This window comes from Dama dama, chromosome 22 (genome assembly GCF_033118175.1).
Source record: "Dama dama isolate Ldn47 chromosome 22, ASM3311817v1, whole genome shotgun sequence".
Classification (NCBI taxonomy): Eukaryota; Metazoa; Chordata; class Mammalia; order Artiodactyla; family Cervidae; genus Dama; species Dama dama.
Window position 1 is genome coordinate 18,069,178 of NC_083702.1, and position 27,095 is coordinate 18,096,272.

General features: G+C 42.4%; 1 protein-coding gene across 1 annotated transcript in view; it reads right to left on the bottom strand.

Moving 5' to 3' along the window:
- Positions 1 to 881: 881 nt before the first annotated feature.
- The window catches only part of LOC133043053 (uncharacterized), a 285,837-nt gene continuing 259,623 nt past the window's right edge, over positions 882 to 27,095 (bottom strand). Inside the window, 13 exon segments of the mRNA XM_061123943.1 lie at positions 882 to 1,156; positions 5,342 to 5,479; positions 6,353 to 6,442; positions 6,824 to 6,961; positions 7,509 to 7,541; positions 7,796 to 8,110; positions 8,197 to 8,238; positions 14,402 to 14,716; positions 15,836 to 16,150; positions 16,227 to 16,319; positions 19,334 to 19,642; positions 19,736 to 20,044; positions 23,928 to 24,242. Of these exon segments, the coding sequence (XP_060979926.1) occupies positions 1,011 to 1,156; positions 5,342 to 5,479; positions 6,353 to 6,442; positions 6,824 to 6,961; positions 7,509 to 7,541; positions 7,796 to 8,110; positions 8,197 to 8,238; positions 14,402 to 14,716; positions 15,836 to 16,150; positions 16,227 to 16,319; positions 19,334 to 19,642; positions 19,736 to 20,044; positions 23,928 to 24,242 (2,558 nt within the window). The 3' untranslated portion in view covers positions 882 to 1,010.

Consider the following 27,095-nt stretch of genomic DNA (forward strand, 5'->3'; position numbering starts at 1 on the left):
TTGAAACATCTGAAAATAGATGTTTTCAAAAAAGCCCATTGGCTGAAATTCTTCCTCTGAGAGATCAGTCATATAAGATGCCTCCATCCACATCTCTGAAAAATAAATAGCCAACTGTTCCTGGTCTTTCTGTCTACATCCATTCTTCTGGATCCCCTCTGCCTAGGTCTCCACATTCTTGCCCTCTTGTCCCACCTGAACACAGGGTGTGGGTGAGCATCAGTTTGCCCTCCATCAACTTGAAGATATATATGATCTGATATATTTCACTTAGAAGGAGAGATGCTTGGAGAGACAAGAAATAGCAGCCTCCTGAAGAAAGAGTAGGAAGAGATGGAGAGGAAAGAATGGATTTATAAGGATTGGATAATCAAACAGCCATGGGAGATGAGCAAAGAGGTGTCTGTATCCACTAAAGGAATAAATGAGAGATGAAAAATGAACAGGTAGTTATGTACAGTTAGATTTTTAATTGGCCTATGAACATTTAGGCAGGATAAGGAAAGCTGTATCCATTCTCTCCCACAAATCAACCTTCCACTTTGAAACTCACATTCAGTCTGGTGTCAAGGAACAAGTTACAAACAGTTGATCTGACATCTCAGGGAGAGCATCCAAGAATGTTCAGATGTTTTGGGTTTTTTTTCTGAGTTCATCTTGTTAGGAAGGAGGGTATGAATGTGGACCAAGTTTATATCCTTTTCTTAATAAGAGTGACCTGGAGCATTTGTGAGCTGGGGCAAAATCATGCCCTCATTAGCCTCTAACACAGGTGAGAGAGCAGGGCAGCTCACTCCTCTTGTATTTCCTTTGAGGAAAATGGTGTTTGAGGACCAACCTTCTAAAATCATTTGACATGAAGTTTGTTAAAGTAGCATCACAGCAAAAAGTTAATTTATTCAGAATATCTCATTTTGAGAAATTTCCACATAACACAATTACAGGTCAGCTCTACTCTATTGAAATACAGGCAGTTAGAATACCTGAGGCTCCATCTCATATTTAAAGCATCATGAGAAAGACACTGGGGATGTTCCCAGGGCACTGAATTCAACATCATCGTACCCAGGGTCCCCTGTCTGCCCCTGGAGCAGCCAAGGGCTCCCTCCTCCTTCCCCAGGATCAGCCACCTCTCTGGAGAAGTTCAGAGAACAGCCTGAAAGAGTAAAGAGAAGTTTCATTAGAACTGAAACACAGGGATGGGAGAGAGCCCTGTGGTGGAAGGAGTCAAGCAAGTGGAGATGACAAAGCATCCCTGGGACCCAGGTGTGGGCAGGGAGGCTCAGGGTGTTTCACTTGAGTTACAGTGAGGATGGATTCCAGCTGTCCTCTCAGATCCAGTCCATGTGGTCTCTGGGGCCTCAGTTCATGTGGAAATCCTGCATCACAGGAGATCTGTGCTCACACAGGAGCTCTGGGAAGACCTGCTTCCAGGCCACACAGTAGCAAGTAGATAACGCCCAATGGTAAGAATCATAAAAAAGAATTTAAATGTTCTCCTTTCACAGGTGATAGATGTGAATTCTCAATAAGAGGGAGACTGGAGACAGGAAAAATCTGAATTCCTCACTCAAAACCTAAATCTGATCTTGGCTGACTTGACTCCTGTTCCAAATGTCCACAAAGACTATCACAGGTGCAGCCACAGATGGCCCCTCCCCAGAGACCACACAGGCCATCAGATGGAGAAATACTCTTTTCTAGAGAATGAGTGTCTTCTCGCAGCTACTGAAATATCTGGAGCAAATTAGATCTCAGCTGATCACAAATTCTGAGTCTATGATCCACCACCATGGCTTAATGTTAAGGTCACCATATATCATAGACTTTGTACTTATGAATGTTAACATATAAGCAGAGCTCATCTTAAATTATAAACATACTTTACCCAATTCAATACATTTGTTTAAATCTCTACCTTTATGTATAAATTCAGTTCACGTCAGTCGCTTAGTCGTGTCTAACTCTTTAGCGATGTCATGGACTACAGCACACCAGGCTTCCCTGTCCATCACCAACTCCTGGAGCTTGCTCAAACTCATGTCCATTGCATTGGTGATGCCATTCAAACATCTCATCCTCTGTCATCCCCATCTCCTGCATTCAAGCTTTCCCAGCATCGGGGTGTTTTCCAGTGAATCAGTTCTTCGCATCAGGTGGACAAAATATTGGAATTTCAGCTTCAACATCAGTCCTTCCAGTGAATATTCAGGACTGATTTTCTTTAGCACTGACTGGTTGGATCTCCTTGCTGTCCAAGGGACTCTCAAGAGTCTTCTCCCACACCACAGTTCAAAAGCATCAAATATTCAGTGCTCAGCCTTCTTTATGGTCCAACTCTCAGATCCATACATGACTACTGGAAAAAAACAGAGCTTTGACTAGACAGAACTTTGTCAGCAAAGTAATGTCTCTGCTTTTGAATATGTTTTATAGGTTGGTCATAGCTTTTCTTCCAAGGAGCAAGTGTCTTTTAATTTCATGGCTGCAGTCATCATATGCAGTGATATTGGAGCCCCAAAAAATAAAGTCTCTCACTGTTGCCACTGTTTCCCTGACTATTTGCCGAGAAGTGGTGGGATAAGATGCCATGACCTTAGTTTTCTGAATGTTGAGCTTTAAGCAAAGTTTTTCACTATCCTCTTTCACTTTCATGAGGCTCTTTAGTTCTTCTTCACTTTCTGAAATAAGGGTGGTACCATCTGCATATTGGAGGTTATGATATTTCTCCCACAATCTTGATTCCCACTTGTGCTTCATCCAGCCCAGCATTTTGCATGATGTACTCTGCATATAAGTTAAATAAGCAGGGTGACTATATTCAGCCTTGGCATACTCCTTTCCCAATTTGGAACCAGACTGCTGTTCCATATTCTGTTTTAACTGTTGTTTCTTGACCTGCATACAGATTTCTCAGGAGGCAGGTAAGGTGGTCAGATATTCCCATCTCTTTCAGAATTTTCCACAGTTTATTGTGATCCACATTGTCAAGGGCTTTGGCATTGTTAATAAAGCAGAAATAGATGTTTTTCCGGAACTCTCTTGCTTTTTTGATGATCCAGCAAATTTTGGCAATTTGATCTTTCGTTCCTCTCTCTTTTCTAAATCCAGTTTGAACATCTAGAAGTTCATGGTTCATTACTGTTGAAGCCTGGATTGGAGAATTTTGAGCATTAGTGTGCTAGTGTTTGAGATGGGTGCAATTGTGCGGTAGTTTGAACGTTCTTTGGCATTGCCTTTCTCTGGGATTGGAATGAAAACTGACCTTTTCCAGTCCTGTGGCCACTGCTGGGTTTGCCAAATTTGCTGGCATGTTGAGTGCAGCACTTTCACAGCATCATCTTTTAGTATTTGAAATAGCTCAACTGAATTCCATCACCTCCACTAGCTTTATTCATGGTGATGCTTCCTAAGGCCCACTTGACTTTGCATTCCAGGATGTCTGGCTCTAGGTGAGTGATCACAGTGAGTGATCGTGGATATATGGGTAATGAGGGTCTTTTTTCTATAGTTTTCTGTGTATTCTTGTCATCTCTTCTTAATATCTTCTGCTTCCATTAGGTCCGTAATGTTTCTGTCCTTTGTTGAGCCCATCTTTGCATGAAATGTTCCCTTGGTATCACTAATTTTCTTGAAGAGATCTCTAGTCTTTCCCATTCCATTGTTTTCTTCTGTTTCTTTGCATTGATCACTGAGGAAGGTTTCCTTATCTCTCCTTGCTATTCTTTGGAACTCTGCATTAAAATGGATCTATCTTTCCTTTTTTCCTTTGTCTTTTGCTTCTCTTCTTTTCTCAGCTATTTGTAAGGCCTCCTCAGACAACCATTTTGCCTTTTTGCATTTCTTTTCCATGGGGATGGTCTTGATCCCTGCCTCCTGTACTATGTCATGAACCTCCATCCATAGTTCATCAGGCACTCTGCCTATCAGACGGAATCCCTTGAATCTATTTGTCACTTCCACTGTATAATCGTAAGGGATTTGATTTAGGTCATACCTGAATGGTCTAGTGGTTTGCCCTACTTTCTTCAATTTAAGTCTGAATTTGGCAATACGGAGTTCAAGATCTGAGCCACAGTCAGCTCCCAGTCGTGTTTTTGCTGACTGTATAGAGCATTTCCATCTTTGGCTGCAAAGAATATAATCAATCTGATTTTCGTGTTGACCATCTGGTGATGTCCATGTGCAGAGTCCTGTCTTGTGTTTTTGGAAGAGGGTGTTTGCTATGACCAGTGCGTTCTCTCGGCAAAACTCTGTTAGCCTTTGCCCTGCCTCATTGTGGACTCCAAGGACAAATTTCCTGTTACTCCAGGTATCTCTTGAGTGCCCACTTTTGCATTCCAGTCCCTTATAATGAAAAGGACATCATTTTTTGAGTGTTAGTTCTAAAAGCTCTTGTGGGTCTTCATAAAACCACAGCTTCAGCTGTTTCAGCATTACTGATTTGGCATAGACCTGGATTACTCTGATATTGAATGATTGTCCTTCATGTATGAGACAGTGCAAAGATATTATTAAAACACTTGTTCACCTTTGAATTTGATTCACTTCAGTTCAGTCACTCAGTCATGTCTGACTCTTTGCGACCCATGGACCACAGCACACCGGGCTTCCCTGTCCATTACCAACTCCCAGAGCTTGCTCAAACTCATATCCATCGAGTCAGTGATACCTTCAGCCATCTCATCCTCTGTCGTCCCCTTCTCTTCCTGCCTTCAACCTTTCCCAGGATCAGAGTATTTTCTAAGGGGTCAGTTCTTCACATCAGGTTGCCAAGGTATTGGAGCTTCTACTTCAGCTCAGGCCTTCCAATGAATATTCAGGATTGATTTCCTTTCAATTGACTGGTTTGACCTCCTTCCCATCCAAGGGACTTTGAAGAGTCTTCTCCAGCACTACAGTTCAAGCATCAATTCTTTGGCACTTAGCTTTCTTTATAAATATGCTCAATTAATCAATAAGTTTCTCTTTGGGCATGACACAATGCATGTGGGATCTTAGTTCCTTGAGCAGGGTTGGACCTGGGCCCTAGTAGTGAAAGTGCAGAATCCTAACCTCTGGACTGAAAGGAAATTCCATAATCTATAAATCTTAATGCAAGTACATCACATATAAAGTGAAGTTTATGTCACATTATGGAGACATAAATGCCAAAAGCAGAGTGATTCCTCACTCCCTGCAAGGAGTGTGACAGCATTAAATATGGCATATGGTCAAGATGATGCTACCAAATGTATGAGATTACCTATATTTTGAATCTCCAGGGAGGCTGGACATTGAGCAGCACACATTCACTCTTTCCAGATAGAAAGATTGCAGGAGATCACCTGACCCCACTCACCTGTCTGCGAGGACCTCACCCCATCCTCCTTCTCTGGGGGCACTTCCTCCTCACTCCCCTGAGAGGCAGGAGGAGTTCCAGGCACTGGTACCTCTTCAACATCATCGTAATTTTCAGCAGGGACATCAGTCCTCTGATCTGGGGATTCCAAGAGCAGACAAGGGAGTGTATGAAACCACAGTAAGTGGGTTGGTCTGGGGAATACCTAAGATCCCTTCTGACCCAGAGTTTCTGAGTTTCTGAATAGAGGCACCAGTCACTCCTTGTTTCAAAAGACTTTTTTCTCTAAGACCATGTTTCATTTTGATGTGTCCATAAGCCAAAACATGATTTTACATATCTTCATATTTTCTGGTGGAAACTACCTATCTCAAAGCAACTCTTCCACCACTGAGCATTGCTAAAGGACTTTGACAAATTGCGCTTTAGAGATGTTATTTTTTTTACACATTGTGTGCCTATTGTGATTCCCGACACAGAGAGACCAGCCCCGACGTGAGACATCACCGAACAGCCAGAGAAGGAGAAGGAAGAACACCATCTGGACACAAGGGATGCCTCTGGTCCATCAGAGGAAAGCCATTCCCTTTAAATCTCCTCTCCATGAGGGAAACTCTCCTCCCCAAAGCCCAGCCGAGGCAGGTCCACCTCTATTTCATGGAGCGGATCTGTAGTCACTGTTTTCCTCACCATCTCTGGTGTAATATGGCCATTTAGTCAGTGAGTCATCCGACAGGAAACCTCGAGTGGAGACAAACATCACACAACACACAGAATGACCCTCCCCACACCCACGGGACCTGTGTTAAGGATGAGAAGGGACAGGCCTGGCTTCTGCAGTTTAGACAGAGGCTGGGAGATCACGGGGCTCTGAGAGGCCATCCTGCCACTTTCGAGGAGCTGTCTCTGTGAGACTGGGGCACACATGAGGTCTGCACATGCTGAGAAGATGCGCACAGCCAGTGGGTGGTGACAACCAGAGGCCCCAGGAGGGCAGACAGAGACACTCACCTGGGCTGCCCAGACCTTCCTTCGGTGTCACAAGGTAATTGAGCTCCTCATACACAGCTTCAGCAAGAACATCTTCATAGCTGGATAAGGCTGAGAGATTCCCCAGCAGGTAAGAGAAGCCGCCCCAGACACCCTGGTCCAGCAGACCCACCCTTCCTCTCCCTGGTGCTCACAAGGGGGCTGCCAGGACCTCAGCATCGTCTCCCATCATGTGCACCACGTCAGCACCTTCTCCCCTCGTCTGACCCTGAATACAGCTCAGTGCAAACTCTGTCTGGTCTCACAGGAGAGGCCATGACTTATGAGAGTTCACGCCCCAGCCCTCTGTCTACTCAGCCCTGAGAGCTCAGCACGGAGCACATGGAGTCTGCAACTCAGAGCAGAGACCTGGCCCAGGCTCCCCTCTTCACACCTGCCCCATCTCCTGCCTCCACACACACTCCCTGATCCTGAGTTCCCCCTGCAGCCCACCTCTGCGCTCTGCTCTCCATCTGAGCAGCTGAGTCACCAGGATGACGAGGACCAGGAAGAGAAGGGCTCCCAGGATGAGGCAGAGGACCCCAGGCAGGGAGAAGATGCCAGGCAGAGGATGTGAGGTTGTTCTGGTCCCTAAGGAGAACAGGAAAAAGGGCTGGAGATAGTCGTGGGCACAGAGAAATCCCCTGTGTCAGCATTTTCAGGAGCTCCAGACAATGGTGTCCCAGCCTCAGACAGTGTCAGGGCTCCCCTGGGTTTCGTCCTGAGACAAGTCAACTCCACTCTGGCCAGTGTGGCCCCGAGGCACAGCTGGGGATTGTCAGGGAGCTGCCCTGCCGAGACAGCCTCTGAGGACCCAGCTCATCCCTTCTCCTTGGGCTTCAGGAGACAAAGCGTCAAACTGTCCGGGGACCCACACCTCACTGATGAAGAGCAACACTCAAGGGCAGGTGGGAGTTCCTTAGATTTTACAACATGGGAACCAGACTTCTTTGGACCCCGGGCATGAGAACTTTGACTCTGGGCATCAAGGCAGGGGATTTCCCCAGTGTAATGCCCTGGCTTCTCCCCAACAGCCACAGCTCCTCAGCCTCTTTCCTCTCCTGAGCTGTCAGGGAGCCTACAGAACAGGTCGCCAGTATTTGAGTATTCTCTCCTGCCCATGCACGGATCACAGTACCTGCTGTAGTCGCGGGCAATGTTGCCCTTACACCTAAAGAGAAAAACAGCAGTGTGGGGAAGAGGAATTGGCCAGAACGCAGGGCAAACCATTTTTCCCTCCTGAGCCTGAAATCACCCCTCAGTTTCCACAACAGCAGTGTCCAGTCCTCCCAGCTCCCCCGTCCTAGATCAGAGGCCCAGCACCCGGCCACTCTCTGAACACAAACTCCCCACCACGCCCGGTCCAGCCCACTGCCCCCGCGCTGCCCCAGCTCACCCAGGGCCGACCCCGAGCCCCCCACTCACCAGAGCACCTCACACCAGCATCCTCCTCGTGCTTGCAGTCGCTCTGCCCCCAGGGCTCCGCAGCACAGTCCCACAGGGAGGACTCCCGGCCCCCGCACCGCACCTCGTCCAGCCAGATGCTCCCGCTTCCAGGGCCAAACGCCGCGGCCCGCACGGCTTCCAGTGCCGGGCCACAGCCCAGCTGCTGACACACCACCTCGGCCTCTGCCAGGCTCCAGGAGTCATCGCACACGGTGCCCCAGGAGCCGCTGCGCCAGACCTCCACCCGCCCTGAGCACTCGCGGTCTCCTCCCCTGAGCCGGAGCTTCTCTCTGTCTGAAAAGGCAGCAGCCCCTCCTGTGACTCCCCTGGTGGGAGGAAGGAGCCCCTGGGAGCCCTGGGGAGGGGCGTGGCTGACGTACCTGTGCAGGGGGCAGCAGCTGGACAGCTCTTGGGTCTTCTTCCTGCAAACAACAGGGAAACAGTGGATCAGGGACAGCTGGGCATGGTCTTGCCCCAAAAAAGATTATCTAAGGTCTGACTCAGTGCAAAGGACACATGAAAACACAGGTTCATTATCTCCTGGGATGAAACATTCACTGCATCTGATCACCAGCTGAAATTACTTTAAATATTTACTTGTTAATCAGTCTTCACATTCCCACAGCAAATATAAACCCAGACATCTACAAATGTACACACACCCTTCTGAATGAAAGTTCCACTAGAGGAAGGACCTTGTATATCTTATATATGCCATGTTTCTGCTGTCAGGACCGTGCCTGCACATTGTAGGCACTCATTCAACAAATATCTATGGAAAACCATCTCTAAATACCAGATAGTGGCTTGATAAATATTTATTAATTGCATGAAGAGACAAACAAATGTCAGTGAAATAAAATTTGTTTTTCTTAAATTCATACTAATCAGTGAAATAGTAAACCAAATATACATTCATGGTAACAGTCTATGATAATAGTTCATATCAAAAATAATCAGTCCAGAAGTACAGAGTCAATTTATATTCAAAATCTCATGTACATAATTTTAATGGAAAAGTATTAGATAGATTATAAACTACTCTTACCTATTATTCAATGTGACAAGCGAGCAAGTGAAGACTACTGTTGTAAAAGGAACCTCTCTTTTTTTAATTTATTTTTAATTGGAAGATAATTGCTCCACAATGTAGTGTTGGTTATGTGTGTGTGTGTGTTAGTTGCTCAGTCATGTGCAACTCTTTGTGATCTCATGGATTGCAGCCCACCAGGCTCCTCTGGCCATGGGATTTTCCAATAAGAATACTGGAGTGGATTGCTATTCCCATCTCCACTGGATCTTCCCTACCCAGGGATCAAACCCAGGTCTCCCACACTTCAGGCAGTTTCTCTGCTCTCTGAGCCACCAGAAAAGCCAGCAGAAAAGTAGTGTTGCTTAGGAATCTCTGAAAAAGAGATTTCCTTTCCTGTATACATACAGGAAAGACTTAGTAGAATTCTGAGAAGATATATGTACACACATATGTACACACTGAGTAAGCCAGAAATTTTTGCAATAGTCAAAAAAAGCCTACTGAGAAAATTTGTGTTAAGAAGAGGCGGAAATAATGAACAAAAGGCTGAAATATATATATAAAAGAATTGAAGCTGAGAGAAATAAATATAAATTCAAAAAAACAGAAGGGTAAATAGTACCTGTCATAAAGTATCAATATTTATATATTCTTTCCAGATCATCCTATCAAAACTCCTACCCACTCTATGCAGAGAACCTCTGAGAAAACGATGGCAGGAGCTCTATGAGCGGGTTGCTCATTCTCATGGTCAAAGATTTTACCACCTCTCAATTCAAGGGGTTTCATTGTAGGAAAAATATCATCAATAAAAGGTCTCATAGTTTAATGCCTCTTTGGCCTTCAAATGAAAATGACAAAGACATGAGCAAAGAGAGGCAAGGAAGGGAGTGAGCCTCTGCTTTTGAAGTATCTGTTCCCACATTCTCTTAGCTATGGGTTTCAGGCAACATCCAGCAAATTATTCAAGGTGTACCAGAATGGGGTGTGTGTGTTTGTGTATGTGGAGGGGGAGGGAAGCAGAGAGAGAAACAGAGAGAGAAATGTTGAAGGAATAAGGTGCTATGGTTTGACTATTTGCCACCCTCGGCAGCATTTATTTATTTCATTCAAAAGTTATTGCTGAAATCTCTATTCCCAATGTAACAGTATTTAGTGGTGGAGCCGTCTCTAACTTTTCCAAGAACAGAAGAAAGGAACACTTCCAAATTCATTTTATGAAGCCAACATTAGTCTGAGACCAAAGCCAGATAAGGGCACCATGAGAAAAGAAAATTATGGGCTAATACTGTAATAAATATAGGTGCAAAAATCCTCAACAAAATATCAGAAAACTGAATTTGACAATACATTAAAAGAATCATACACCATGATCAACTGATATTTGTTCCAAGGATGCAAGGATAGTTCAACATTCACAAATTAATCAATGTGATACACCAAATAAACAAAATGAAGGTAAAAATCATATCCTCAAAGGATGCAGAAAAAGTGACAAATTCAACATCCACTTACAGTAAGAACTCTTTTACAAAGTAGGTATAGAAGGATTGCATCTCAACATAATTAAGGCCATATGAAAAGTACACAGCTAACATCATACTTGACTGTAAAAAACCAAAAGCTTTTCCTCTGAAATCAGACACAAGACAAAAATGTCTACTCTCACCACTTTTATTCAACTTAGTTTTGGTAGTCCTATCCAGATCCATCAGGCAATAAAAACAAAATCAAGACATCCAAATCTGAAAGGAAGAGGCAAAATTGACACTATTTGCAGACTGAAAAGTGAAAGTGCTAGTCATTCAGTCCTGTCTGACTCTTTGCGACCCCAAGTACTGCAGCCTGCCAGGCCTCTCTGCCCATGGGATTCTCCAGGCAAGAATACTGGAGTGGGTTGCCATTCCTTCCTCCAGGGGATCTTCCGGACCCAGGGACTGAACCCAGGTCTCTTGCATTGCAGACAGATTCTTTACCATCAGAGTAGTAAAGAAAGAAACCCCCTTACATGATATTGTATGTAGAAAACACTAAAGACTTCACCAAAAGTATGAGAACTAATACACTCAGTAAAGTTGTAGAAAGAAAAATCTGTATACAAAAATCATATGCATTTCCTTACACTAACAACAAACTGTTATAAGTGAAACTGAGAAAACAATTCTATTTACATTTGCATGAAAATGAATAAAATATCTAGGAATAAATTTAACCAAGGAGGTGAAAGACCTGTACACTGAAAACCATAAGACATTGATGAAAGCTACTGAAGATGACTCAAATAAATGGAAAGATATTCTGTGCTCATGGATTGGAAGATCTAATATTATTAACATGCCCATTCTACCCAAAGCAATCTACAGATTCACTGCAATCCTTATCAAAATTCCACTGGAAATTTTCACAGATATAGAAGAAACAATCCTAAAATTTGCATGGAACCACAAAAGATGCTGAATACCAAAGCAACCTTGAGAAAAAATAACAAAGCTAGAGGTGTCATGCTTCCTGATTTCAATCTATATTACAAAGCTATATTAATCAAAACAGTATGTTCTTGGTATAAAAATGGACACAGAGATCAATGGAACAGAATAGAGAGCCCATAAATAAACCCACATTTCAATGGTCAATTAATTTTTGACAAAGAAGCCAAGAATATACAGTGGGAAAAGGATGGTTTTTTCAGTAAATGGCATGGGGAAAACTGGACAGCCACATGCAAAAAATGAAACTGGACCACTATCTTACACCATTCACAAACATTAACTCAAAATAGATTAAAGACTTGATCACAAGTCCTGAAGCCATAAAATTTCTACAGGAAAAAAACAGAGAATAAAATACTTGACACCAGTCTTTATGATGATTTTTTGGATTTGACACCAAAAGCAAAGGGAACAAGAGTAAAACAAGCAGTTGTGATGACATAAAGCTAAAAAGCTTCTGACCAAATAAGGAAATCATGACCAAAATGAAAAAGCAACCTATGGAATTGGGGAAAATATATGCATATTATATAACTGGTAAGGATTATTATCCAAAATACACAAGGACCTCATACAACTCAGTTGCAAAAAAAAAAAAAAATATCTGATTTTTAAAAAATGGGCAGAGAATCTGAATAGACATTTTTTTAAAGAATACATACAACTTGCCAATATGTACATGAAAACATGCTCAACACTACTAATCATCAGAAAATACAAATCAAAACCACAAGATATCCTCATATCCTCTAGAAAGGCTTTTATCGAAAAGAAGCAATAACAGGAGCTGAGGAGAATATGAAGTGACAGGAAAGCTTTTGCACAGTTAGAGGGAATGTAAGTTGATGCAGCCCCTATGGAAACAGCATTGAGGTGCATCAAAAATTAAAAATAGAACTGCCATATGATTTAGGATTTTCACTCTGGAGTATTTCTCTGAAGGAAACAAACACACTAACTTGAAAACCCAATGTTCACTGCAACTTATGTTCAGTTGCTGGGTTGTGTCTGAGTCTTTGCAACCCCACAGACTGCAGCACATCAGGCTCCTCTGTTCTTCACTATCTCCCAAAGTTTGCTCAAATTCATGTCCACTGAACTGGTGATGCTATCTAACTATCTCATCCTCTATGGCCCCGTGTTCCTTTGGCCTTCAGTATTTCCCAGCATCAGGGTCTTTTCCAATGAGTCAGCTCTTCTCATCAGGTGGCCAAAGTATTGGAGCTTCAGCTTCAGCATCAGTCCTTCCAATGAATATTCAGGGTTGATTTTCTTTAGGATTGATTGCTTTGATCTCCTTGCTGCCCAAATGACTCTCAGTTCAAGTGAGGCATCCAAGCACCCCAATTCAAAAGAATCAACTCATTGGCATTTAGCTTCTTCTATAACCCAGCTCTCACGGCCAGATACGACTACTGGAAAAAATATAGCTTTGACTATATGGACCTTTGTCAGCAAAGTGATGCCTCTGCTCTTTAATACTCTGTCTAGTTTTGTCACAGAGGAGCAAGCCTCTTTTAATCTCATGGCTGCAAACACCGTCAGCAGTGATTTGGGAGTCCAAGAAAAGAAAATCTGTCACTGTTTCCACATTCTCCCCTTTTATTTCCCATGAAGTGCTGATGATCTTAGTTTTCAGAATGTTGAATGTTGAGCTGTAAGCCAGCTTTTTCACTCTCCTCTTTCACCCTCAACAAGAGGCTCTTCAATTCCTCTTCACTTTCTGCCATTAGAGTGGTATCATCTGCGGATCTGAGGTTGTTGATATTTCTCACAGCAATCTTGATTCCAGCTTGTGATTCTTCCAGCCAGGCATTTCCTATGATGTTCTCTGCATATAAGTTAAATAAACAGGGTGGCAATATACAACCTTGACGAACTCTTTTCCCAATTTGGAACCAGTCGGTTGTTTCATGTCCAGTTCCAACTGCTGCTTTTTGACCTGCATACAGGTTTCTCAGGAGGCAGGTAAGGTGCTCTGGTATCCTCATCTCTTTAAGAATTTTCCACAGTTCATTATGATCCACATGGTCAAAGGCTTTATGTAGTCAATGAAGCAGATGTTTTTATGAAATTCTCTTGCTTACTCTATGATCCAACAAATGTTGGCAATTTGATGTCTGGTTTCTCTGCCTTTTCTAAACCCAGCTTGTAAATCTTGGAAGTTCTCAGTTCACTTAGTGCTGAAGCCTAGCTTGAAAGACTTTGAGCATGACCTTGCTAGCATATAAAATGCACACAAATGTGCTGTAGTTTGACCATTCACTTCTTTGAGATTGAAATGAAAACCGACCTTCTTCAGTCCTGCGGACACTGATGAATCTTCCAAATTTGCTGATGTTTGACTGAAGCACGTTAACAGTATTACCTTTTAGTATTTTATAGCAATATATATGACTCAAACAGTTTAAGTCTTCACTGAGGAAAGAATAAAGAAAATGCAATATAGACATATATCCACCCATAAAAAAGAAGAAAATCTTGCCAGTTTCAACAACATGGATGGACCTTGAGGGCATTATGCTAAGTGAAACAAATCAGACAGACAAAGAAAAATACGATATAATCTCATTTATATGTGTAGTCTTAAAACAAAAAGCAAGTTCAGAGATGCTGAGTAGCTGTTGGCTGCCAGAGGTGGGGGATTTGGTGTGGGCAAATGTAATCAAAAGGTATAAATTTGAATTATAAAATTAATAGGTGAAGAGATATAACATACAGTAAGGTGACTACAGTGAATAGTGTATTGTCTATTTGAAAGATGGCAAGAAAACACATCTTAAATATTCTCACCATGTAAGAAAAATATTTAACTATATATATATAGTTTTATATGTATATGGATCTATATATATGGATATATATATATATAGATAGATATAACTAGACTTACTGTAGTGATCATTTATCAGTACACACAAACATAAGCATTATGTTGTACACAGCAAAAAATATAATGTTGTATCAATTATATCAATTAAAAAATTTTAATAAAACAAGTTTCAAACATGTAGATTAAATTTGCTCCATCCAAACTTCATTACAGAAACAGATATAAGTCACCTGCACATGAGATGTAGGCTTCCTCCTTTGAAGAGCATGAACTGTATTTCCATGGGCCAGAAGGACACTGCCAGAGAGAAGTATCCGTTTTCCGACACTGAATCAAATCTACCCACTGGGGTCTAGAACCTTCCCTGAGACCAACAGAGGTGTTGACACTTCCACTGTCCCCACAGCCAAGCTGTCTGCAGATCATGGACACGGTGACACCATCCATGGGGCTGTGGCAGACACTGCCCCAGGTCCCGTTGTAGAGAACTTCCAGCCACCCAGCACACTCCTGGTCCTCGCTCACCATCCTGAGGGCCAGGAACTCTAAGATTGAAAGGGAGGAGATGGGACAGAGTGAGCACAGCACTCAGTGCTCTGGGTTTTCCTCTCTCCCAAAATTGTGAACACTCATCTGTGACCCAGCTGAGGAAGCAAATCCACTAGATGACCAGAGTGAAACTTGCCTCCTTTTTACTTGACTTTGTCCATTTGCGTCTGTCTTTCTAAATATTTCTACCACCCTGATGTGGTGGATATGAACTGAGAGGAAGACCAACCTGGACACCTGCAGGGAGAGGGAGCTGGCTCCTGCTTCCTGACAAAACATCTAAAAGAGTGTATGAAAGGGATGTGATGTGGACAGTGTGGAGGCAGATAGAATAATGGACCCACAAATGTCTACATGGAACCTGTGTCTATGTTTCCTTATCTGGTAAAAGGGACTTTATCTATGTGATTAAGGTATGGACCTTGGGATGGTAAGATTAACCTGAAATATGGTGGATTAACCACCTGAGCACAGCCTAATCACATTCTTAGACTCACTATCCTTTAAAGTGGAATCCTTTTCCTCGTTCTGGCTAGAGGAAGTTATGAATATGGGTCATGGTTAGAGAGGTGGAGCATTGTTGGTCTGATGATGAACAGAATGGGGTTATGAGTGAAGCAAGGCAGGCAGTTTCTAGAAGTTTGAAAAGACAGGAAACAGATTCTTTCCCAGAGGCTCAAAAGTGATGTGGCCCTGCTGAAACTTTTATCACAGTCCAGTGAGATCCCTGCTGGACATCTAAGCTACAGAAGTGTTAAGGCAATAAATATATTGCTTTCAACCATTAACGATGTGGCAATTTGTTATAGAACAAACAAAAACTAGCAGAGTGGCTTTAAGACTTCTCTACCATACGTACCAGAAGGGTGAGCCCTGATTTCAAGAAAAACTGTGAGAAAAGGCTCTGCCAGGAAACACTACTGAGAAGAAAGGACCAGAATCAGTTGCTGCAAGACGCAGTGAAAGGACCTCGTCTTCACGTCTGCTGGAAAGACGCGCTCCACGGGGGGAAGCCTCCTTCTCTGGTCCTTTCAGCATCTCTCCCTCGGGGCTCAGACGCCCGTCCTTCAGAGCCCCACCCCTCCCCCAGCCTGTGGACAGTGCGCAGCGCAGACCTGAGCAGATGACCCCCGCGTCCTCCTTGTGTCTGCAGTCGTGACGCCCCCAGCCTCGGGAAGGGCACCTCCACACGTGGGACTCATTTCCTGTGCAGTTCAGGTCGTCCAGCCAGATGGGCCCTGATCCCGCCCCGAAGTGAGCTGACCCCGTGGCATTGAGGGCGTCTCCACAGCCCAGCTGCCTGCACACCACGCGGGCATCGTCCAGGTCCCAGCCATCATCACAGATGGTGCCCCAGGAGCCCTGGTCAAGGATCTCCACTCTCCCGGCGCAGGGACCGCCCCCGTCCACCAGGCGGAGCTGTCTGCTGTCTGAGGAGAGAGAAACGGGACAATGGGGCGGTGACCTGGGGAATGGGAAGGGTCTTCTGTCCTGTGGGACCCTCACCTGAGCAGTAGGGGGCGCTCTCCTCTGAGGATGCAGAGCCTGTTGGTTCAGACACAAAGTGGTTGCACCGGGGCAGCACCTGGGTCTGGTTTCCTGTAGAAACAGTCATGATTAGAGGGTTGGGAGGGTTAAAGGACAGGAAAGTCAGTTAAACTAAATAATTTATAGATTCTTAACTGTCTGAGCCACCAGGGAAGGTTTAAGACTTACTATAAAGTTACAATAATTTAAAAAATGCAGTACAGGTGCAAGAAGAGACAAAGGATACAGTGGAACAGAATAGAGAATCTAAAAAATGTATTCAGACATATGGCCGTTTTGCTTATCACAAAGGTGACACTGCAGTGGGGAATAGTCTTTTCAGAAAAAGATTTGAGTCAACTGGATACCCATATTAAAACATGACACTTGACCCTTATCCTACAGAGATGTCAATCCTAGAAGCAAACTACAATTATATGCAAAAATAATGTAATTACACTTTTGTGATATACTCTCAAAGAACTTTTTTGTGATTTTGGAGTAGACAAAGTTAATTTTAGAAGGATAAAAGGAACTCTGTGGATTGGAAAAATAGACTGGTTCAAAACAGAGACAGAAGTACATCAAGGCAGTATATTGTCACTTTACTTATTTAACTTATATGCAGAGTACATAAATGCCCAGCAAAATGCTGGGCTGGATGAAGCACAAACTGGAATCAAGATTGCTGGGAGAAATATCAATAACCTCAGATATGCAGATGACACCACCTTTATGGCAGAAAGTGAAGAGAAATTAAAGAGCCTCTTAATGAAAGTGAAAGAAGAGAGTGAAAATGTTGGCTTAAAACTCAACATTCAAAAAACTAATAACATGGCATCTGGTCCCATCACTTCATGGCAAAAAGATGGGGAAAAAGGGACAGACTTTATCTTCTTGGGCTCCAAAATCACTGCAGATTATGACTGCAGCCATGAAATCAAAAGATGCTTGCTGCTTGGAAGAAAAGTTATGACCAACCTAGACAACATATTAAAAAGCAGAGACATTACTGACAAAGGCCCATCTAGTCAAAGCTATGATTTTTCCAGTAATCACGTATGGATGTGAGAGTTGGACCAGAAGGAAAGCTGAATGCTGAAGAATTGATGCTTTTGAACTGTGGTGTTGAAGAAGACTCTTGACAGTCCCTTGGATGGCAAGGAGGTCCAACCAGTCAATCCTAAAGGAAATCAGTCCTGAATATTCATTGGAAGGACTGATGTTGAAGCTGAAGCTCCAATACTTTGGCCACATGATGGGAAGAACTGACTCATTGGAAAAGACCCTGAAGCTGAGAAAGATTGAAGGCAGGATGAGAAGGGGACAATAGAGAATCACATGATTGTATGGTTTCACCAACTTAATGGATATGAGCTTGAGCAAGCTCCAGGAGATGGTGAAGGACAGGAAAGCTTGGCGTGCTGCAGTCCATGGGGCCACAAAGAGTCGGACATGACTGAGTGACTGCACTGAACTGACTGACTGAAGGAGCACTACATGTACAGAGAAAAAGTCGATAAGTCAAACCTAACATGCGTAACTTGGATCATTTAAGTACAGCATGCCATTAAGAAAATAAAAATATAAGACAGAATTAAACACAATAAATATTTCTTCCAAAAGTCATCATCATGGTAATTTGCACCATTATATTTGTAATAGTCAAGAACTGGAAATAAACTCAAATCTCTGCCATCAGTTGAATGGTTTAGTGCATGGTCATGTGATCATTCAAAGGAATACTCTATCATAATAAAAATGAATACAATGTTGCCATAAACAACGTCATGAGTGAATCTCAAACACAGTTTGGAGTCAAAGAAATTAGACACAAAAGAAAACAGATGTATGGTTCTACATGAAGTTCAAAACCTGAGAAAATACTCTATGGAACTACAAGTCTTAGGTAAGCAGTCCTCCCTGGAGAAGAGGAGGACACAGCTATTGGAAGGCAATAGTGATTCTATGGTGCTATGAATGTTCTCTTTGTAGATCTAGGTTGGGGAACATGACCTAGGTATACACTTATTGTTTGTACTTTTTTCTCTGTTATTATCCTTAAATAATAATGTTTCATAAAAAATATTATTCGTCTAGGCGTTTCTTTCCCTGACATAGCACTCCTTAGCATTTCTTAGCACTTCTTTCCCCTGAAAAACAGGAGTGAACAATGAGAATGTTATGGAGCAGGACCTAACGGAGCCTTCTCAGGACAGCCCACCCTCATGTCCTCCACCTGCCTGTTTGTAGAAAAACCTAGTTAAAGAATAAATTTAATCACAGAAATGAAAAAAAAATTCAGAAACAAAAGAAAACAGTCAAATAGGACAAAATGATAATAGTTTAGCCCTAAACAAATTCAAGGACTTTTAGTTCCTTTTCATGGGCTATAGATAACATTCTGAGCCATATCTTTTGAACTATTTTGCTGATAGTGAAATCCCAACTAGGTGGTAGCGAAAAAATTACATGATGACCAGACTAGTGGGTTGCCATTTCCTTCTCCAGGGGATCTTCCCAACCCAGGGATCAAACCCGAGACTCTTGCATTGCAGGCCGATTCTTCACCATCTGAGCCAACAGCGAAACCCATAATCTTCATCTTACACAATTCCAAGATTCGGCCTCAAGGAAATGGGAACAGACTGACACTAGAATTGATGATTAACTGTAATTCAAACAATAAAGGTGACACTGATCAGATCTATTTCAAGATGATTGTCAAAGCTAGCTGTGCTATTCTGCAGGTAACCTGTCCCCTACCTCCACCTGTGCACTCCAGAAATTCCCATTTAAAAACTCTCGCGCCTGATCAGCAAGGAGGAGCTGGTTCTTTGGTACATTAGTCCTCTGTCTCCCCAAAACTGCTGGTTTCCTCAATAAAGCTGTCTTAATTTTACCACACACTCGTCTCTCAGTATTGGATTCTTGAGTAATGTGCAGCTGAAACCTGAGTTCAGTAACAAGAATAAACATTTCACTACAGAATATCTTTCTTTTTAAGCCTGTTTTCTCTTGCTCTCTGCTTTGGGGACATTACAGTCCAGGAGCATCCTAAGTACAGTAGCCCGTCCCTGTCTTACCTGAGCAGATCACAGAGGCTGTGTTGCCATGGGAACAGTCAGGACCACCCAGGGCAGTCACAGGGCATTGCCACAGGAAGGACTCAGCCCCTGAGCAGTGAAATCGGGCTTTCCAGAGTTGGTCACTTCGTTCTGCTCCGTTTGGGGTAGAGATGGCGACGCCACAGCCGAGCTGACGACAGACAACATTGGCATTGGCCAGACTCCAGTGGGAGGCACAGAGAGCTCTCCATTGTCCAGAAATATTCATCTCCACCCGGCCCTCACACTGAGAGGTGCCATTTTTCATAAGACGGACTTCTGTGTACACTGAGAGAAAAAGACAGGATTTCAGCAAAATCTGATTTCTTTTTTAGCTTGAACTGAGTGTACACAGAGGTTAAGTCCTGCCGTGTATATCACCTGAACAGATAACCTGAGCAGCTCCACTGTGCTGACACCTGCCCCCTGGACAGGGCACTCTGGGGCAGACCTGGAGCTCAGGCTCTTCCCCCTCACACCTGAACTCTTCAGCCCAGACCCGGTCATCAGATTCTCTGAACGGCACATGTCCCAGGACAGATACAGCCTTGCCACACCCCAGCTCTGCACAGATGACCTGGGCAGTGGGGAGTGTGAAGTTCCCATCAGACACTGGGGTCCAGGCTTCTCCAGAATGCACTTCTACTCGCCCTGAGCAGGGTCCATCCCCTCCAGCCAGACGCACAAATCCTAAGACAAACAAAGAACCAAAAACCCAGTGAGTGTTCATGAACCTGGCTTGACAATTGGAAACAACATCTCACTTGCAATGGTGAGAAAGCTTTACTTTCTAACAGTGAAATAAGAGGGGATAAGAAGAGAGAATCTGACTGTCATTGTCAAATTGCATTTTCATGAGCAAGTTTCTAAAGAGGTATCCAGAAGGACTGCAGGGTCAGTTTAGAATGGCTGAATCCTGAGAATATATATTTTGGTTAGGAATGTTAATTCTTATCTGGGGGCCTTATTCTGGTGGCCTGGAAACTACAAGGCCCAAAGAAACTGCACAGTGATAGACATTCAAACATGGGTACAGAGTTGAACTGAAAGTGAAAAATGTCCATGGGATTCAATAGGTTAGAGGCCTAAGAGCCAGAGAAGTTTAGAAGGTCATCCTGAGATTTCTGGGGCTAGAATTCTGGCCAGTTTTCTCTGAGCCAATATTCAAGTCACTGAGGATGGGAACAATATGTGGGCTGGATCTAAGTGCAGGCAATAGGTCACAATTGGGTAACCTAATTGAGAAAGAAGTTGTTCACAGAAAAGTTTGGAAATGACGAAAGCTCAGAGAGTCATAGGAGAGGCAGGGAATGATCCTAGCCACCTTTCTGAAAAACCTAAGATTTATGAACACACCTGAGAGAAAGTGAAGTCTCAGTAGGATTATGCAAGACAACTGAGTTAGTTGGTTACTTCATCCTAGGCATGAGATTCTTAGCAAATGTGAAGGAGCGATGATAATTTAATGTATTCTAACCCTATCTATATGCTGACTGCATATTCCTTTCCTCTTTGGATTTCTGAGATAAGAAGCCAGCAAGCTATGAAAAAGGAGACTGAGAGGAAGAGAGCAGAGAGCAAGCAAGCCATATATATTTTAGAGAACTCTAAATTGCAAAAGACTCAATAGGGACGTAACATAGATTTGGAAACCAAACACTTGTTCAATGAGATTTTAGCATCTTTTATCCCCTGTGCTTCTCCCATTTACCACCTAACACTGCTACACTTTCCCAATTCCCCCAATGCAGAAAAGAAGAAACGATCTTAAGAGCTACAAATAGATGGAAAGGACACTCCAAAAGGGAGAACTTCTGTAGGGAGTGAGGTGCGGTGAGTGGTATGTTAACCAAGGAGTGGATGGAGTATGAGAGAGAGACCAAAGAAAAGACTCATGATCATGATTTCATCCTTCATGGACCATATTTGGACAGAAAAAAAGAAATCCAATGGGAAAAAAAAATCTCTGCAAATCATAAAGAACAATTTTTAAAAAATATTGTAAAGTAATTAGCCTCCAACTAATAAAAATTTAAAAAATTAAAAAATAAAATTAAAAAAAAAAAAAAATAATTTGCCTAGTTTCTGAGTGTGCTCACGAAATTATTTACGTACATGGTGGAATTTGTCCTGGTAAAGGACTCTGATTGCATAAGTATGTGAACTTTGAAGCCTCAGAAAGAGTGATGTAAAAGAATAAAAATCTACTACAGAAAGTGGGAGAGAACAGAAAACACACCACAGAAATTAAAGAATTAAAGGATTAGCTTCACCATTGATATAGGAATGAATGATGAGAGAGAGGATGATCTGCTTACTTTTTATTATTTATCCATTTCCATCTTCCCAGAGAGGTCCAGATTAGGACCCCTAGTTTCCTCTGGCTGGGAATTTGGTCACAGGCTACACATTCAAATTAAAGCATTTTTATTTAACTGGTTGTTTTTGTTGCTCAGTCACTCAGTTGTGTTCAACTCTTTGTGACCCTACGGCCTGCAGCACACCAGGCTTGCCTGTCCTTCACTATCTCCCTGAGTTTACTCAAACTCATGTCCATTGAGTCAGTGATGCCATCCAACCATCTCATCCTCTGTCGTCCCCTTCTTCTCCGGTCTTCAGTCTTTCCCAGCCTCAGGGTCTTTTCCAATGAGTCATTTCTTCTTATCATGTGGCCAAAGTATTAGAGCTTCAGCTTCGGCATACATCCTTCCAATGAGTTATTTAGGATTGATTTCCTCTAGGATTGACTGATTTGATCTCCTTGCTGTCCAAGGGACTCTCCAGAGTCTTCTCCAGCACCACAGTTCAAAAGCATCAATTCTTCAGTGCTCAGCCTTCTTTATGATCCAACTCTCACTTCCATACATAACTACTGGAAAAAAACATAGCTTTGACTATATGGACCTTTGTCACAAAGTAAGGTCTCTGCTTTTTAATATGCTGTCTAGGTTTGTCATAGCTTTTCTTCCAAGGAGCAAGTGTCTTTTAATTTCATGACTGCAGTCACAGTCTGCAGTGATTTTGGATCCCAAGAAAATAAAGTCTGTTGCTGTTTCCAATGTTTCCCCATCTCTTTGCCATGAAGTGATGGGACTGGTTGGAATGATATTAGTTTTTTGATTGTGGAGTTTCAAGCCAGCTTTTTCACTCTTCTCTATCACAGTCATCTAGAGGCTCTCCTCTATTCCTCTTTACTTTCTGCCATTAGGGTTGTGTCATCCGCATATCTGAGGTTATTGATATTGTTATTTTAATTCTATGAGATTAAAAATTTAGAAAGAACAAGAAAAAAGTATTTCTTGTATTCTGTTTTATATACCCTGATACATGTGAAATATTCAAATATGTGCTGAATAATCAACAAAGTCTTATATATATCAAGATAGAGACTTCTGAGATATAGTATATCTTTTTTATTTTCTACTTGATTTTAAAATTTATATGGAAGAATATGTGTGTGAAAATTCCAAGAAAATTATTAAATAGAAGGCCGATGTGAGTAAAGATATTAAATATAGTAAAGACATATCCTTGTCTGGTCTCTTGCTGTGTAGGACACATCCTGTGTCCTTAGGCACACATAGCATCCTCCATACCACACCTGGCCCCTCAGTGCTGCTCAGAGAACCTCACAGTTACCTTCATCAGCTCCCATTGCCATTCTCCTTCCTCCCAGCTACTATAAAACATTTTCCAACTTCTCCAAAAATTATATGTGTCCACTAACTCCAAATAAGCCCCCAAATGCAATTCTCTTATATCATTGAAGTCATCAAATATGAACTATATAATCTCTTAACATAAAACACAGAAATTCAAGTTTTATTACCTCCACCTTTGACTTGTCAGTGCATGGCTAAGTTTTTCTCCAAACTTTGCATTTATACAGATATTCTAAAGGAAAAATTGGAGAGAGAGACTTTTCTAGTAACAGTGGAAGAATATGTGACTCAGAGCATTTCATCAACAATTCTCAACCATCAAAGAACTATGAACATTTATGTCTAAATTTGCAAAGGAAATTTGAAATCTGGCAAGAAAAATCCATAAGAATCTCTGATCTGTTAAATGATAACCCCTGTAGGGGTACCCTCTATATATGTAAATTATATGCTCCTACAGTAGGAGTAGCTTTCACTCATACTAACCTAGTGCAAAATAATGTCTCACACTCTTTGTATAGAAACAACTCCACCCAGGAAAGTACATCTTCATTTTTTGTCCCTCACTCTCATAGCCTTCCTGTGCAAAGAAGAGTGTGTATGTGGCTGTTAGCAAATGTTTCACTCTTACAAAACATGAATTATGAAAAAAAAATCATGAGGATTTAACTGGGAGAATAAATAAAGCTATTTTAGTTTCAGGTAAGACCACTGGAGAAGAAAAGAATAGCAGAGACTTGTAAGAGGAAAGTATATGAAGCACATTGCTCACAGTTACAGTGCACTCAGGGAGGATGGGTAGTTGTCTCAGTCCTCTCTAGCCCATGCCTTCCCTGTTGTCCCTCTGATCAGACACCAGCTTTCTTGGAACTTTCCATTCTCCCCGCTGATGAGCAATGAACTGACCATACCTGAGCAGATGACTCCTGCATCCTCGCTATGATCGCAGTAGTGCTTCCCCCAGCCTTGGGAAGGGCACCTCCACACGTGGGACTCCTTTCCTGTGCACTTCACGTTGTCCAGCCAAATGGGTCCTGATCCCGCCCCAAAGTAATAAGAGACAGGGGCATCGAGGGCTTCTCCACAGCCCAGCTGTCTGCACACCACGCGGGCATCTTCCAGGTCCCAGCTGTAACCACAGATGGTGCCCCAGGAGCCCTGGTCGAGGATCTCCACTCTCCCGGAGCAAGGACCGCCCCCGTCCACCAGGCGGAGCTGTCTGCTACCTGAGGAGAGAGAAATGAGACACACGGGGCGTTGACTTGGAGAATGAGAAGGTTCTTCTGTCCTGTGGGACCCTCACCTGAGCAGTAAGAGGCGCTCTTCTCTGAGGCTGCAGACCCTGCTGGTTCTGATATGGAGTCTTTGCACTGGTGCAGAAGGCAATGGCAACTCACTCCAGTAGTCTTGCCTGGACAATCCCATGGACGGAGGAGCCTGGTAGGCTGCAGTCCATGGGGTCGCTAAGAGTCGGACACGACGGAAGCGACTTAGCAGCAGCAGCAGCATTGCACTGGGGCAGCAGCTGGGTCTGGTTTCTTATATCAGCGGCAAGAGAATTAATAAGGTTGAAAAGTAGGAGGGAAAAACCAAACAGGAAATAGTAAACTAAAAACACCCTAGAGAGTAGTCTGAGACAGAAGGTGTTACAAGGTCATATCAGAGGTAACATTCTGGTCTGTAGAGTTCTACACAGCACCTGAGAAGGATTGACAGGAAATGTTGGTCTCTATTCCCGCAGCAGTTAAATGAGTTCAGAGTCACAGGAATGAGCTGGCAGCTGGATGGATTCCTTACAAACCACACACACTTTGATCCCATTGACCTGAGAGTTAAAGGGGTTAATTAAAGGGAGTGGCCTCATCAGAAGCTTCAGGTAGCAGTCATGAATCCTTTACCATTAGAATCCTTCTCCTTGGTACAGTCATTCAGAACTGAAAAACAAATGGATTCTGTGATGTTTTGGTTTACCCCCAGAATATTTCATTTATAGTTCTAAGCTTCAGACTTCAGATCTGGATACTTAGTTTCAGAACATGTGAGCCATTTGAGTAGATTGAACAACTTTCATTGGAGATGATGCCAGGTAACATTGACATTGACCAGATTCCACTGGGAATCAGAGAATGTTGCTTCATCTCCCCCAAAAATATAATCCCTCCTTGGACTTTGTGTCAAGAATCTCTGTTATTCAAATTTTGGAGTTATGTGATTTGGAGGGGGAAATAGTATAGATGTGTGCTTAGTCGCTTAGTCGCTTTAAGACCCTATGAACTGTACCTCACCAGGCTTCTCTGTCCATGGGAGTCTACAGGCAAGAATAGTGGAGTGGGTTGCCATGCCCTCCTCCAGGGGATCATCCTGACCCAGCGATCTAACCAGCGTCTCCTGCATTGCAGGTGGATCCTTTACCACTGAGCCACTGGTGAAGCCCTTCTGGTTCTACCACTGAGCAGGAATAAGTTATATTCCTGCTCTGAAAGCCCTTGAACAAATAACATTAACAGACTCAATGGATTTTTCTCTCCTTTTATACATAAAAGTGTCATAAAGAAAGGTTAAATAGTGTCTATCAGTGCTGCACTTTAAGTAAATAATGAAGTAGAAAATTAAACCTAAAATTTTCCACTTCCAGGGAGAATGGAGGAGTTCACAGCAGGCCAGTGTGTCTTGCTGGGTCTTGCTGGATACAACTTTAAAAGATGGAAAATGTTTTTTAAGAAACAGTAAATGTATTTGACATTTGTTAACACAACATGGACTAAATATGCCAAAATTCTAAAGAATGGAGATTATTTCAATGTTAGTCCAGGATCTACAGCTTTTTTTTCTCTGTGGGAATTTGCCAATTCATTGCATAATTTAATGATCAGGATCTGGGCTTGGGCAAGCAGAGGACTATTGTTGTGACAGGAAGCCAGCATAATTTGGGAGTTACCTGGTGCTGGAGTGGCAAAATTAGAGTCTTGAGAGCCTCTCTCACACAGCAGGTTTTCTCTTCAAATATCTGCCCAGTATATAAGCTGTGAAGGGCAGGAAGCTAGAGAACTACATAAAAAGACTTGGAAAGCAGAGTCTTTTTCATTATTTGGGTACTTAGCTACAAAAGAACCTAGGCTCTGAACTGAAATCTCTGAAAGCTCCTTTCATAGGGACAGAGAAATCAGAGGTGGACTGAGTGCTACTGAAACTGCAACCCACACTTGTTACAGCTCAGTTTTAGTTATATTTAGATATTTAAGTGATACACACCCCTCCCCCCACCTGCCTGGGAAAACAAAGGGTAAATCCTTTCAGGTGTTAGAAAATGTATCAGGAGCATCCTACTTTTTCATATATAATTTAAAGCATTCAATAAAAAATGACATGACATTTGACAAGCTAGGATAACATGACAAATGACCAAAGTGAAAAAAGATAAGAGAATGCAGAGAAACTTATGATAGAAATGCTGGACTTAGCAGATAAGGATTTTAACTACAATCAATGTATTTAGGGGAAAAGAGAGAAGAAGAGAATAAACAGGTAAAAAGATGAAAAAAATAACAAATAATCATAAATAAATAAAAATATCTAAGGAAACATTGTCAACCTAAAATAAAATATCTAGGTTTAAAAAGTGAATGAATAAGTTAAAAAAATTTTAGATAGAACTCAGAAGATAGTGATTTAGAGGAGTCCTAAAGCTGAGAGATGAGAAAGAGAAGAAAGAGGAGGAGGAGAGGGAGAAGAGATACAGAGACAGAGAGACAGAACTGCAAAAGTACTATCTGAAGATATAACAATAGAGAATTTTTTTTCATTTATTTTTATTAGTTGGAGGCTCATTACATTACACTATTGTAGTGGTTTTTGCCATACATTGACATGAATCAGCCATGAACTTTTAAAAAAAATAAATGGAGGAGTATGAAAACCCCCACTCCTAGTAAAGATGCTGAAAATCAAAAGGAAAAAGGAAAATCTGGAATAATAACAGATATTTAATACTAAAGGAGGGAAAAAAGGAGACAAAAAGGAACATAAAGCAGGTAGATCAATTAAAAACAAATGGCATATAGGGTTATCGTACACAGAAA